Here is a 15,771-nt window from a genome sequence, read left to right on the forward strand (position 1 = left end):
AATACATTTTTAATTCCCTCTCCTCATCTGTTAGTGTTCTCGTTAAACAGTTGCAATATCACCACAGAGGTGGATGTATTTTAGTGGCAGCTGGAATACACCTAAGTTTAAAGCTTTTGTATCAGTTTGTAAAACATCTAGAGAGCCTTTGTAAAGGAAAACACTATGTAAAATAGATCACAACTTTATTAGGTAGTGTCCGTTTACCTGTGAGGGTAAAATGGTCACTAGTCATCACCAGCTTAGAAAGCGGACAGTTTAAAAAATATTTATAGGCCAAATTTTCAAAATGTAGAGTCTCTTTGTGCACGTGCTCTTTGAACATTGACATTTGTGTGCATGTGATAGAATTTACACACACAAAACTCATTTGGATAATACTCTATTTCTGTATTCTATCATTGTTCTCACAAATGTGCTCTACAGTCTTATTGATTATGCATGAGATGAGGTGAAAAAAGTGAGCACACGGGTGTTTGTGGCCAAAAAGTGCATATATGTGCATACCGAGACGCTAGCTTTGAAAATAAGCCCCTATATAAAAACACATGAAATTTACTTAAAATAATGCATCATTTAGTGTTATTCCATAGTAGTCACTTGTGGAGGGAAATATGGTAAAAAGGATGACATTTATCCAAATCCCATAGCTTCATCTTATCAAGCTCTAGAATTCCAGTGAAAAGGCTGCATATCACGTCTGTTGCCATGTGTGGTTTGCAGAGGAAGAGGCACGGACACTCAAGCCTAACACCTCTGTTAGTTGTACCAGGAAGGAGAAACTGAAGGAGAACCAAGACTGTTTGGATCCCCATAAACAGCTTCCTGAAGAGGGAGCAGAGGTGGCAGCACATAAATCAGTTTGCTTTTTCACTACTCTAGTATGAATACACACACTTGTAACTGTGGTCTGATTCTGATGCTTAAAATGCAATGAAATACATACACCAAATCCCTGACAAAGCTGGAATCTTTTGCTATCTGCAAAGAGGAAATGTATATTCTTAACACCCAAGGATGGTTAAAAAAAACTTGCCAATTATTAGATTTAGGGCATATATAATGGCTTCTGTATACAACATTTATAGCACTATTTAACCCATTGGCACTAGCAGGTACATCAACAGTAAAGGGTGATGGTGTCAACCAAAGGATCAATAAGTTACACATAAATTTTAGCAACCAGGTGAAGAAGGTAAAGGAAAAATGTGCTTTCAATATTAGACCTAGTGATGGAACCGGGGGAAAAGGCCACAAGATTTGTCTCCTATAAAATTACAGAAGAATGTCTCTGGAAACAAAGAGCTAAATATGAAGGTGTTAATAAATCAAGGCAAAACAGATAGATAAAGACACATATTCTGGGGTGAGTAGTCAGTAACTGTTGTTGGATACAAGACTGTGAAGACATTTATTGATCAAATCATTCCCTGTGAGTGACCAGAATAATCTGCCTCTAACTAAAGGATCATCCTCACCTTACATACAGACAATTTCCACTTACAAAAAATGATGCGTTCTTTATAGAAATTAAAACTCCATACTTCTAACAATAGGTTCAACTTGTTTGCTGAGATATTTGTACACACTGGGATAAATCAATTCACACTGCACCCAGGGACAAAAGTAACAGAGATAAATAAGAGACCGCATGCTGCACAACAGGTAGTATATCTTCACAAGCTCTGCAAAGTTGTATATTCACATGGTTTTAAAAATGTATATGGATATTTCTACTTTGTAGAAACAGTTAAAATTTTGGCAAAGCACTGCTGCCTGTTTAGCTTTTACATTACTGAAAACCTTTGTTTAAATGTTGTGAAGGACATGGGGTTCCTCTGCATTAACTTAGGAATGCTATGTATGCCATATGAGCGTCCAATAGCCAGAAAGGATATTTTCTGTCTGAGGAATTTATTCAAGAGGCGCTGTTAGGAAAAATAAGCAGGATATAAAACAATGACTAGAGATAAGACCCCCACCTGGGAAAACACTTCAAGGTCTTTAAGAGAACAATGACTGGGCTATTAAGTTGGAAGAGCCTACCTGTCTTGGCTCCAGCAAAATTACAAAACTTGTCTTGCCAAGGCTGGGAACCTAAGATTAAAAGAACACTAAACAGTTAAAAAGTCACTTAGAGGAGGGGGAGAGGCGATAGTGAGGAGATATACAGGGAAACAGGCTGACACAGAGAGCGTCTACAGAAGCAGTCTCAACTTAGAAGTTGAGCCTACCTGGCTAACATCAGGGGGGTTCTAGGTAGATATGCCTGCATACAGATTGATTCCTTCAAAATCCTTGTTCTCTTTGATGTATGTAGTGTTCCTACTGTTAAGAACAAACAATATCTTGTTTTGAAAAGGCCGTATGATATATATACTCTGTATATACCATAGGTCACAGTTCCCAAAGGGCAGAACTGCAGGTTCTGAACCTAAGTTGGGCCTGCTGAAGTAATCACAACTGGCACACAAGGGTCTGTAACCCAGGTCCTTATCTAAGAGTGGGAGAACTGTATGATTCTACACTGACAGAGGTGAAAACTTGAGGCTTGTCACCTATGTGGGTACACTCAGAGAAACCCAGAGACAGGACAGAAGTGAAGCTAGTCCTGCACAACGGTGACAAATGTAATGAGGTAAAACAAATTTCTGGGGAGAGACTGTATGTATGTGAGAAGTGGGAGTGCACGTAAGGAATCATAATCACAAGAAACTACTTCTACCTCTATACAGAGTTAGGGCATGTCTAAACAGCAAACTGGGGTGTGAATCTACAGTGCAACAGCCTGCCACACACTAACTGTCCCCGTGGATCCTGCTGTTGCACACTAAATGTTCCTTAGCACACACTGACCTACTCCCATTTCAAAGATGAAAACATACTAGAGAACTGTTAGTGCACAACAGCAGGGTCCATGAGGAACCTAAGGTGTGGTTCTACACTAAAAATTAGGTTGGCATAACTACATCGCTCAGGGATGTGAAAAATCCACACCCTTAAGCAGTGTAGTTAAGCTGGCCTTAGTTAGAAATCTTCCATCGACCCTCTCAGGGAAATGGATTACCTACATTGATGGGTCAACCCCTCCTGTCACTGTAAGTAGTGTCTACACAGAAGTGCTATAGCCGCTTTAGCATTTTTAATATAGTCAAGCCCTTAGTGCCTTGCAGGCTAGTGCGAGGTAGATTTACACCCTAGCTTGCCATGCATTAAGTGTTTGCTCAGACAAGCCCCTAGAATTTAGATTGCACTATACACATCACTTCAGCTTTCTTGACAGAATTCAGACTAGTATAAAGGGGAGGGGGGAAATAAAAACACCACACACAAAAAGCAGCGATTCTCATCCTTCTTGATTTTAACGAAACTGAAGTAAAATTTTTCATACAACATACTGATATCAATGTTCAGCAGAAGCCAAAATGGAGGCATTGTCTTCATCTCCGTATAAATGAGAGACTGTTTATTATGCTATTGTTTGAAGTGCAAGGGAAAAAGCATTTTAGAAGCAGAGGCATAATATGATATATGTTAAACAGATCAGAGGGCTTCCATACCAATAAAAATAGAGAAATGTAACATGAATGTGAACACACAAACAGGAACCAGTTGCATATTATATATACTTTTTAAAAAGAGTACTATTATATCTAGGGATTTTAAAATTTATTCGAGTCTTATTTCAGTTATTGGGATTTTTGGGTTGTGTGTAGTTAGCTTTCTATTTGTCAAGACAGGTCAACAGCGCTACCATTTTATATTCTGGGGCAACATGTGTTCCTCCAAATCCTCAGGCACATAGGAGGTCACTACCCTGTAGTATTATCTCAGACTGACAAGACTGGTCACTGCTGAGCTACCATCATTCAGCAATCTGGAAATCAGCCAGAAGGTATGAGGAGAGCAGTTTAGCAGACACCCACCTTCAAACCTGAATACAATCACCTACATGGTCCATCAGAGCCCACAGTTCTAAGAGCAAAACTATCACGTCCAATACTGGCACAACATTGCAAGGCTCCCAACCTAAACAAAGACTTATACCAGCCTCTCTTATAACAACATGACTGAGGGAGGGGAAAAATCAGCTGGTTCCTCAACGGCTGTGTTTAAAAAGAAAAGGAGTACTTGTGGCACCTTAGAGACTAACCAATTCGGAAATCTATCAACTTCATGAAAAAACTCGTACAGATACAGACAGAAATCATCTTCCTTTCCAAATGCAAACAGACGGACATCATACCAAAAGGACTAAAGGTAAAAAAAAATTGGTTAGTCTCTAAGGTGCCACAAGTACTCCTTTTCTTTTTGCGAATACAGACTAACACGGCTGCTACTCTGAAACCTGGGCTATGTTTAAGTATCTAGTAACATATACTGTACATTTTTCAAAGTGATCAGAACTGGAGATTGGAAGCTCTGCTCTTTCCAGACTCTTAACATTTAACCACTATCATTCAACAGCTATGGAATTCATATCAGTGACTGGGCAGGTGTATATTATTAATGATCTTCTTTCAAACTCTCAAATTTGCAATGGATAATGGCAGTAGCCATCAGAATGTGTGGAGACTTTAAGCATAGTTTATGCTGATTTGTTTTGAGAGGCAAGTAACAAATATTTAGTTTTTGTTTGTAGCTTTCCTTTTAATAACTACAGAGTTTTATTTTGCAGGTGGGAAAGCTGAATCCAGGATCCGCAGCTGCTCATGATCACATGGGGGAGAGGGCAATATGTAGAATGCACGTTAGTGAGTTGACACAACTCACAAAAATAAACAAAACTATAGTATGCTAAAAAAAATAACTTAATGGAAACTTTAAGCTTTGTGACATTACATTCAATATTCCTTATGCAAATATGTTTATGATATGAATATGACATAACTGAGATGTACTTTATGTAAGATGGCTCATGTAAGATATCATTGGAAAGGTTATGATTTCCTGAATGTGATTATCCAATTTGTATGCCTGTATCATTTCTGTATCTGAAGTTAGTAATATTAGCTATGTGTCTGTATTTCAAATGTAAAGGAGTACTTGTGGCACCTTAGAGACTAACCAATTTATTTGAGCATGAGCTTTCGTGAGCTACAGCTCACTTCATCGGATGCATACCGTGGAAACTGCAGCAGACTTTCCACGGTATGCATCTGATGAAGTGAGCTGTAGCTCACGAAAGCTCATGCTCAAATAAATTGGTTAGTCTCTAAGGTGCCACAAGTACTCCTTTTCTTTTTGCGAATACAGACTAACACGGCTGTTACTCTGAAACCTATTTCAAATGTGTTACTTTTGGGTGACACCCCAATCAGCGCTTCAGGTACAACAATGGAAAAGCCAGACAGGGCTAATGGGCCATTAGCAGAGACAATGGACTGCGAAAGAGCAGTGGCTTCCTGTGGACCCTGAAGACAGCTTATGAGCAATGGCTGTCACAGCCCTGCAGAGAGGTGGGTCTGAGTCACTGTTCCCTCTAAGCTATGCACGTGCACACAGATCCAAAACCCCGCACACATGGTGAAACACCGTGTGCACAAAAAATGAAATACTACATCGGAGCCAGGCCGAAATATGATTTACGGGCTACTTTTGACATTATTCGCCCGCCATCTATCAACACAGCCAGATTCTACTAGCTGGAGATGGGGGAGGGAAAGGAGGGCAATGAATCGTACCCCTCCCCGCCACCATTTCAAACATGGAATGTTGATCACGTCGAGAAGGTCGGGACCCACACCTCTTCTTGTAGTCTGTTCATTTGGCTATGTACAAACTCAAGTACGTGCGAGTAAGTCAAAATGCCTGGCCGTAATTGCTAAAGAACTGCAAAGATTTCCCAGAAATGAACAGAGGTAAGTGTTGTTTTCGTGACTGAAATCTTTCAAAGGCATTGGACTTTATACATTAACTCATGATGTTTTACCATTTTCCTGCATTTTTTTGCCGCAGATCCATGGATGTGATCGGAGCTATGCACAAACTTCCGGTATCCTGATCTGAATGATCTCCAGTTTGCTCTTTTGTCGAGTCACACTGTTAAGCGCATTGAAATAGTAGCCATATAATAAAAGTATTAATTTTAAATAAACCAATCTGGTAAAAAATCAATCCCAAAATGTCACTGTCTAGAGGTCTAAAGCATAAAAGAAAAGCGACTTCATTTAAATCTGGATGGCTGGATGAGACTATAGAGACGGTTACACCAAAGTCACATACTGTAATGCTTGTTAAACTTTGTGAAATATTAACATATGATGAGGACAATGGAGTGGTTTGTGTATATTGTTGAGATGCCAGAGCTTTGGGAGAATTTTCAACAGGAAGAATGTGGAATGATGTATGGAAGTTGGATTTCTTAAAGCGTCATCTGTCAAGTAAGTCTCATATAGATGGTGTAACAAGACTTAGAAACAAAAACCCTTCCTTACAGAGCGGATTGCTCAGACCCAGAAGAAATCAAGGTACTGATTGACAGTGTGTTGTTGGCTATTAAAATGAACAGCTCAATGCTTTCTGTTCAGGATATTAATGACCATATGGAAAAGTATGTGCGAATACCAGTGAGCTGGAGAAGTAAAAATTATGCTTTTGAATTTCTTGAACTCATCAACTGCATTGTCCAAAATTACCTCATGCATGAAATAGCGTCGGCAATGTTTCATACTCTAGCTGTTGATGAAAGCACTGATATATCCATTTACAGATACTTGATACTCTACTTTAAATACAGATCCATAAATTCTGAAGACCATAAAACTTTGTTTGGTGGACTATTACGATCGCAAGAATGTGATGCTGTTTCAATGCAAACTAGATACCTTTAACTTGGGTTTGAATAGAGACTGGGAGTGTCTGAGTCATTACACATATTGAATCTATTTCCCCATGTTAAGTATCCTCACACCTTCTTGTCAACTGTCTAAATGGGCCATCTTGATTATCGCTACAAAAGTCTTTTTCTCCTGCTGATAATAGCTCATCTTAAATAATTAGCCTCTTACAGTTTGTATGGCAACTTCCACCTTCTCTCTGTGTGTGTGTGTGTGTGTGTGTATATATATATATATCTTCTTACTATATGTACCATTCTATGCATCCACTGAAGTGAGCTGTAGCCCACGAAAGCTTATGCTCTAATAAATTTGTTAGTCTCTAAGGTGCCACAAGTACTCCTCTTCTTTTTGTGGATACAGACTAACACGGCTGCTACTCTAAACCTGTTTCAATAGTGTCTGCAATTAAAGAGTTTTATAAAAAACACCAACTTGATCTAATGAAAATGGTGATGTTCACATCTGATGGTGCCGCCATAATGTTGGGCAAACTCAATGGTGTGGCGACTCAGTTGAAACGTGATATTCCACACTTAGTCTAGCAACATTGCGTTGCACACCGGGAAGACTTGGGGATTTCCGATGCATGGAAAGAGGTCAAGCTGATAAGAGACATCGAAACCTTAATGAGAACTGTCTACACGGTGTTCTGTCGGTCATCCAGGAGAAAATGCAAATTTCAGGAAATAGTGGATGCTTCTGAATGTGAGTCAGTGGCTTTCAGGCCATTCAATGAAGTGCGCTGGTTATCTAGTCACTTTGCACTTCGAGCAATTATTTCCAACTATAATCCTCTTCTGGAATATTTTGAGCAAGACAAAGACACTGATCCAGTTTCTAAATACTGCCACAAAAAGCGGAATACCATGGAATACTGAATAACATTAGAAGTTTTGAATGATGTTTTGTCAGAGCTGGCTTCACTATCCACGCTGCTCCAGAAACAGGGCCTTACACCTCTTGAAGCATTTCACCTTGCCCGAGGTAAACTGAACAAGATCAGAAGACAGTACTTGGAGATTCAGTCTTTTGGAGTGACAAAGTTACGGCTCTCTTAGATATGACCTCTCAAGAAAATAATGGAATTGATACCAGTTCCATAATAACTTTCATAAACAACTTGTGTGCACATTTGGCAGACAGGGTTCCAGAGGATGAAGTCTAGGAGTGGTCCGCTTTTGATTGTGCAGCAATAGTTAAGTGTGACTTCAATTTTGGAATTCATCAGGTCAAATCCCTATATTCAAAATACAAAGACTTTCTTGCTGAAGAGATTGTTATAGTCAGTCAGTACAATGGCTTCAAGTTTGCAGTAGCCGAAAGAACCAAAAGCCAATTGGTTTTAAGTTTCCTGGATGTGGTAACATTTGCTCACCAGAATGAACAGTTTCAGGATCTTGCAAATCTGATGGATATTGGAGGAACATTCCTAGCATCAGGTGCAGACTGTGAGCATGGCTGTAGCTTAATGAACACTCTAAAAAACAAACTACAGAATCGTTTAGAAGTAGATCATTTGGACATGCTGATGTGTATTAAGAGTTACCAGCTGGATGGAGGACTGATAGATCTGGACAGAGTTTATATTGAATGGGCAATTGAAAAAGATCACAGGGAAAAACAGTAAGGTTAGTTTAGCAATCTTTGACATTTCAACCAATAAGGAAATTAAAATGCATTTGTAATTACATATCTTATTCTTGGCTGATAATTATTTATTGATATTTTTTAGGAAAATTTAAAATTTAAAACACAAACTCGTTTTTCTTTTTTTACTTGTGATGTCTCTACCTGAAAACCCATATAAATTGACATAATGGCATACTTATTGTCTTTATTGTATGTTTATCAAAATCTTTTCGGACATGTGTATAGAATGAAAGGTGAAAGTGGACACCAATGGGCAGATGCCTATGGACTGATAATGATCATGATTAATATGTGCTTGGTATATGCTCGTGATTGTCTCTCAAAAAGATCATAAAGCGTAATGCTTAAAACTAACTTCTACTTCATGAAGAATGGTTAAATTTCCCTTTTCTAAGTATTTAAAAATGACATTTATAAAATAACATGGTGTAAAACTATTATCACAATTGCAAATTAAAACTTTTTAAATGTATAAGCATTTTAGTCACTTGGGCACATTTGTCTCATGGCGCACAAATTTGAACTCTGCTTCAAAAATTTGCACAGAAGAAATTTTTTGCGCACACAGCCTGTCAAAAATTAGTGGGAACATTGGTCTGAGTCACCTGGTACTGGATACCCCTCCTCCTCTTTTGGAATGCCAGTGGTTTTCCACCAAAAGACAGAGAGTTCCCTCCTTACACAAGAGCTATATAAGGCAGGGGAGTGACATCATCACGGTTCTCCTCTGCCTCCCCACCCAAAGAGACAATGAAAAACACCTGGAAGCAAAAACTGAACGGGGGGCGAGTAATAATACCTGTGGTCTCAAGAGGGAGACACTGCAGCTGCCTTTCAAGACTTTCTGTAATCTGCCTGCAACAATATCTAGCGTGAGAAATTACTATTTGTAACCAATTTCTTTAGTGAAACTAGCTTAGTTTACTAAGCAAATTAAGCCAAACACACAATCTGCTTTGTTCTGTTTGCTACCCCTTTTACCACTTAAAATCTGCCTTTTGTAGTTAATAAAATTTTGTTGTTTATAATATTACCCAGTTTCTGTAATTTCTAACTGGCGCGGGGGGTGAGAAGCTGTGCATACCTTCTTCCACATTGAGAGAGGAGGCGAATTTCATAAAACCTTTGGGTTTCTATCCCTTAAAAGGAGTTAGCACCAGAGTGTTGGAGCAAGTCCCTTAAGCTGAATCTTCCCAGAGTTGAACTGCAGTTGGATGTGGCCCTGCCTGTGTGCTTAGCTGGAAAAGGCTTGTGAGCCTAACCCAACAAGGCCAGGTAAAGGGGGCCTATGCTGGCAGAGCAGATAGACTCAGTGGTATCTCAGCACATCAGGCAGCTTCCTATGGACAATGTATGTTTATCAAAATCTTTTCGGACATGTGTATAGAATGAAAGGTGAAAGTGGACACCAACGGGCAGATGCCTATGGACACAAGCGCCACTGGAAAATAAATAGGCAGATATTTTCCCTATATAGTAAAAATACTGGAATATATTATTTGTTTACTCATTTTTCTTCAAGGCATAGTTGAACTATGTTAATAAAAGATAAATGATGCAATACTGACTCTATATGGGTGTTAGGGAGATACAAACCAGACTTTAAAACAGTGCACAAAATTATTGTGTGTGTGTGTTTGTGACACTCTGTACCCCAAGGCAACACACTGGCACCCCCACATTTATCATGGTGACATAAGGCTAAGATTTAGTCATGTGTATTTTTAGTAAAAGTCATAGACAGGTCACGGGTAATAAACAAAAATTCACGGCCTGTGACCTGTCCATGACTTGTACTATATATCTCTGACTAAATCATGGGTGCTCTGGGAAACTCTGGGGGTGCAGCTGCTGCTCTGGAGGGGGGCCTCTGGGGTGCCCACTGGTGCTGGGGGCTCCGGGGCACCCGCAGGTACTGGTGGGGACCTCCAGGGCACCCGTTGGGGTGCCTGCTGGTGCTGGGGAGGGGATTCCGGGGTGCCCGCTGGTGCTCGGGTTGAAGGGAGGCACGGGAACACCTCTCGAGCTGCTTGGGGGCCCTGGGGTCAGCTGCACCAGCCAGCTGCAAAAATCATGGAGGTCCCAGAAAATCACAGAATCCTTGACCTCCGTGACAGACTTGCAGGCTTAATTATGATGCATCTTGTACAAAGTATGTCATGTGAGGTGTCAATGGAAAAGTTATGGTTTGCTGCATATGATTATCCTATTTGTAACCATGTATCATTTTTGTATCTGAAGCTGTGAATATTGACTATGTACCTGAATTTCAAATGTGTTTGCTCCTGTGGTATCTCCCACAAAGTAGTTTATATCCAGTTTAGCCAGCACATTGTGAATGAACTACTGAAGCTGATTGCCCAGTAATTAACACCATGGACCATTGAAGAAGCTTATCCCCACCTGATGGACTGTCCTGTAGACGTTCTAGCCAGAATACGGGGAATGGCCCCTGTTATGACTCATCAAAGCATGCAAGGGCATGTGACCAGCTCACGTGGCACTGAATTCCATCTTGTGCCTGTATTTTTCCACTATCTGTGCTGGGGGCTTTGTTTGGGACAATGAAGTTCCCTCCACATGCCAGAAGCTATAAAAGGGGGAAGTGACATCATCACTTATCCTCACTCCCCCCACAACTCAACACCTGGAAACACCTCAGGAACAAAGACTTGGACTGGGGAGTTTTGTTTGGAGTGTAAAGGGAAATCTGCTCACAGACAGTGCTGGTGCATTGTCCTCTCCACATTGAAAGAGGGCTAGACTGGATAAATAATTTACGCTGGTCAGGCTTCTGACCAGGGAGAGATGGTACAGCTCTGATGTCCTAGGCTGGGAAGAGTTGGTTGGAGTCTCTCTATTGTTGGTTCATGAGTGGCTGGCAAAAGCATTCATGTAACACAGCTGGGTGTGTCCCTGCCTGTGAATATTTGTGTGAGTGCAGGACCTGAAGGGGTTTGCAGCTTGTCACATTATCACAGTGTGAGAGGGAGCTCAGGTTAGTAAGACAGAGGGCACAGAGGAACCCAAATTCCAGGTTGCACCCCAGGGAACCCGTCACAGTATTATATTGGTTTTAGTCATATCAGTTGAATAAATTTCCATTTTCTTCTGAGTGTCCACCCCTTCAACTCCCCATAAGCATTAACTAACAGAATCTGTTTCACCAGTACAAAGCTAGTTACTGTCACAAGCAGCCATTCTAAAATGGGTTCCTCAGCTTTTCCCCAATGCCTTTCGTTTGGGCCTTTTTGTTCTCCAACTAAAAGCCTGAATCCTTGCTCCTTCTTTTCAGTTTAGCAGCATCAACCTTTGACCACCAGAAATGAGCTACAAAATAGCTATAAATTTTATAGCTCACCTGGTCTAAAGTTATTTAGGGTATGTCTACACTGCAGTTAAAAACTTGTAGCTGGCCCGTGCCAGCTGACTTGAGTTTGCAGGGCTCGGGCTAAGGGGCATTGGTGTAGACGTTCAGGCTCCGGCTGGAGCCCGGACTCTAGGACCCTGCGAGGTGGGAGGGTCCCAGGGTCAGCTGGCACAGGCCAGTCGTTGGTGTCTCACTGCAGTGGAGACGTACCCTTAAAAACCTGAATCCAATGCCTAATTGAAAAAAACCACTCACTTAACAAACACATCAGATTTTTACTGCAGAGAATAATGTGGTATGTTTATCTGAAAATACTTTTACTATGAGACTTGCCTATGAGAACAGTAAAATACAGGACTACACAAAGAGTTCCAAACAGAAATCTCAGCAAATAAAGTGGAAAATCCTGAAATATAAGGGAAAGTATTTTCCTGCATGACACTAACTGACTTAATGAGCAGAAAGATGTTTACTTGCACAGTCTGCCACTGTGCTACCAATTTATTTTCCCATAAGTAAATGTTTTCACAAGCTGGCTATGTTTTATAATTAAATTGTATAAGTTAAAAACTTCAGCTAAATGCCTTATGGAGTCCACCAAATCCTTTTTGCTGAAAGCAAGTCCTCAATTATACAAGTAATTTCTAAATACTTCTCATTATTTGAAAAGCTGAAAATGTAATGACATTGTGGTAGATGAAAATTATAGCAGCCTGATAGTTCCCTCGTGGACCATGACTTAAAAGTTTAATATATTCAAGCTGGGGGGAAAAACCCTGAAGAGCTTTACAGTGAAGATAAAGTGTACTTACAGTGTTGGCAAGCTCTAAATAGCTTCCTCCAACTGAGTTGCTAAGATTGGAGGCCTGTGTTAGCAGTTTCTGCAGAGCAGCTTGTTGACTCATAGTGCTGCCACCATACTCCAAGAGCTTCTGTAGGGTAGAATGACTCTGCAGGTCAGGACTCTGAAGGTCTCTTGCACCAGAATCATATTCCCAGCTTTCTCTAGCACCTGATAAGGCACCTAAAATGTAGAAACAGAAAAGAGATCCAACTGTAATCCCACAGCAAACTTACAAGGGCTAACATGCCCCCTGCCCCCTAAAAATACCTAGTGTAGCAAAAATCAAAGAATGTTTATGGGACACAGTATTGATTTTCAAGACACAGGAGTCAAAGACAAAAGTGGTTTTTATACAATATTTAGAAATATCACCTACATCTGTAAATAACAGGGGAAAATACTATTTATTAGTATGATGGCAGAAATAAATCCAAGTGCACATCATCATAAAAACAGAGAGGGAGAGAGAGACTATCCAGTGATAAATTTATCACACACCTGTGCAATTTATCATAAATCTATGACAGTATTCCCTCCCCTATCCATCTCCTAGAATTTATTTTAACATTCCAACCCGCTGAGGCTTTTTAAAAACCAACATAAGAATCACCATATTGGATCAGACAGGTGTCCCAAGTTGCCTAGCATCCTGTCTTCAACCAGTGCCCAGCACCAGCTGCTTCAGAGGAAAGTGCAAGAACCCTTGCATTATCCTATTTCTGCCTAATCTGCCATCCACGTTAGGTGTCCTCCTAATCTCTTATAGTTAGAGACTAGCTTAAACCCCAAAACTTGAGTTTAATATCTCGTCCAAAATTTGTTAGCATTAATTATTATAACTCTGGGTATTCTTGTCATTCAGCTAAATGTCCAAACCCCTTTGAATCTTGCTATGTTTTTAGTCTCAACAACTTCCTGTGGCATAAATTCCACAGTTTAATTATGTGTTTGAAAAAGTATTTCCTTTTACTGGGTTTGAATTCTCCACCTTTTAATTGAACTGAATGTCCCCTTGTTCTTGTGTAGGGACCAAATGGAAATTCCTGATCTCTCTTCTGTAATATAGGCAGAATTGGTGGCAACACATATAGTTAAAGTTGCCTAACAACTTCCATTATAAAACCCTGTTTTCAGTGGCTTATAACTTTGCCAGAAGGTGGGAATGAGCAACAGGGGAGGGAACACTTGATGATTACCTGTTCTGTTCATTCCCTCTGAAGCACCTGGCATTAGCCAAGGTCAGAAGACAGGATACTGGGCGAGATGGACTTTTGGTCTGACTCAATATGGTTGTTCTTAAACTTTTCCACAATGAGTATCTGCCTCAGACTGAATATTTTTTGTAAATTACAGATGAAACAGTTTAGCTATTTTTGATTACAGAAAAATACACTGTTTTGCCAATGTTAAAAAAATTAAAACAGTTTCATTTAGAAGCTCTAGAGCCTCCATGTTTTGAGCAGCAACTTGAAATTTATTACCATGGTGTCCCTGCTCAAACCTGGCCAAGTTATGAACTTCTGTAAAATCTCAGTTCATACACATTCAGTAGAGGTTTGTTAGAATTTGGCAGCTAAATTCCCCAAAGATTCCATACCCACTACACTGCAGTACATCTGCATTGAGCATGCTCCAACCCCAAACAGCTCCCAATTTGACAACCAAACTGCAAATATTCTATTCCCACAGTGTGACTGAGCATGCTCCAGCCCAGGACTCCAGGGCCTTAACAGGTATTTTCCTCCTGTTTGGGGCTACTGTTGCACCAGAAGAGAGCAGGGAAACAGTCTCTCCTGTGCTCTCATTGCTCCCCCTGGTTACTTATCCAGTCCTCAGTTTGAATACCATACAGCAAATAAGATCTGGGACCACACAATGAATGACAAAAATAAAAACTACAAGTGAATAACTGCCCATTCTGTGAGCACCGTCCTTTCTGTGCACTGAATGTGGCAGGGGAGTTATGGGGAAAACGGTAGAGCAGAATCTCAGGCAATGAAGTCAATGAAGCCATGACAATTTACACCAGCTGAGGATCTGCACCCAGAATGTGATCAGGTAATTAAAGATGCACGAGGAAACTAAATTCAAGTTGCACAGGCAACCTCATTGTTTGCATTTCCTAGCTTCTGAGTGCCTGACTTTGCAACCTTAATAATGTACTTTTAACCATTTTAATGTAATCTAATGTACTTTCATAGTGTTCCCATGTATTCATCTTCTTACCAAGGTAAACAGCTGTAATCTTTTCAAGCTCTCTTCATATGATAGTTTTTCTGTGCCTCAAATCATTTTAGTCACCTTTCGGTAACCCCCCTCTAGTTCTGTAACATCCTTTTCAAGATGGGGTGACCAGTACTGTGCAGAGCATTCGATATTTGGCTGCTCCACTGATGTATTTAATGGCATTATAATGATTGCTGTATTATTCTCCAACCCATTTCACGTGTAATCTAGCTTCTTGTTTGCTTTCTGCCCATAGCTACATCTTGAGTCGAAGTCTTCTTGAGGTATCCACAATGATTCCCAAGTCTTTTCCCTTAAATGATCCAGTTAATTTAGAACACTCACATACAGGAAGATGTGTAAAATGTCTTATCGATCTATAGTTGATCAAGTATGAAAGCAGTGGGTCAGGCCTGAACATGAATCAGGGTGGAGTAATGATACTAAAACCTATAATGTGTATAGTACACATTTTATTAAAATTAAAGCTGCAGCTGCTCCATTTCATAAAAATTAAGTATAGCCATCTGGCTCCTAGCAAGCTGCCAATGTAGACCCTCAGTTAGGCAAAGTGTAGGTACTGCTACTGTAGATGAAACAGTTCATTGGTATGGATACGGTCTTTGACCTCTTACTGCTTTTCAAACACAAAACCAGAAATAATTTTATGAGTGCTAGAACAAATTACTTTGCATCAGACACAAATTTTCATTCAAATAAGATAGCCAGATGGATGTGTATAGAACATCACAGGTTTTGGATAATACATTTTCACTAGATCATTTTGCTCTTTTTGTAGAAGCATTCCATCCTACACTTAAATTTTGACTAGAATTCCA

The 15,771-nt window shown here is 40.1% G+C and overlaps 1 protein-coding gene across 2 annotated transcripts in view; it reads right to left on the bottom strand.

The window, feature by feature from the left end:
• Positions 1–15,771, bottom strand: part of MCC (MCC regulator of Wnt signaling pathway) — a 356,867-nt gene that overhangs the window by 246,379 nt on the left and 94,717 nt on the right. The window contains exons 3-4 of one of the 2 annotated variants that reach the window (XM_048849771.2): positions 12,675–12,886; positions 2,047–2,097 (exon numbers count right to left, since the gene is read on the bottom strand). In XM_048849771.2, coding sequence (XP_048705728.1) covers positions 2,047–2,097; positions 12,675–12,886 — 263 coding nt within the window. The remainder of the gene's footprint in view (positions 1–2,046; positions 2,098–12,674; positions 12,887–15,771) is intronic. The other variant, XM_048849772.2, reaches the window with a different exon arrangement.

The sequence above is a fragment of the Caretta caretta genome, chromosome 5, assembly GCF_965140235.1.
Source record: "Caretta caretta isolate rCarCar2 chromosome 5, rCarCar1.hap1, whole genome shotgun sequence".
NCBI lineage: Eukaryota > Metazoa > Chordata > Testudines > Cheloniidae > Caretta > Caretta caretta.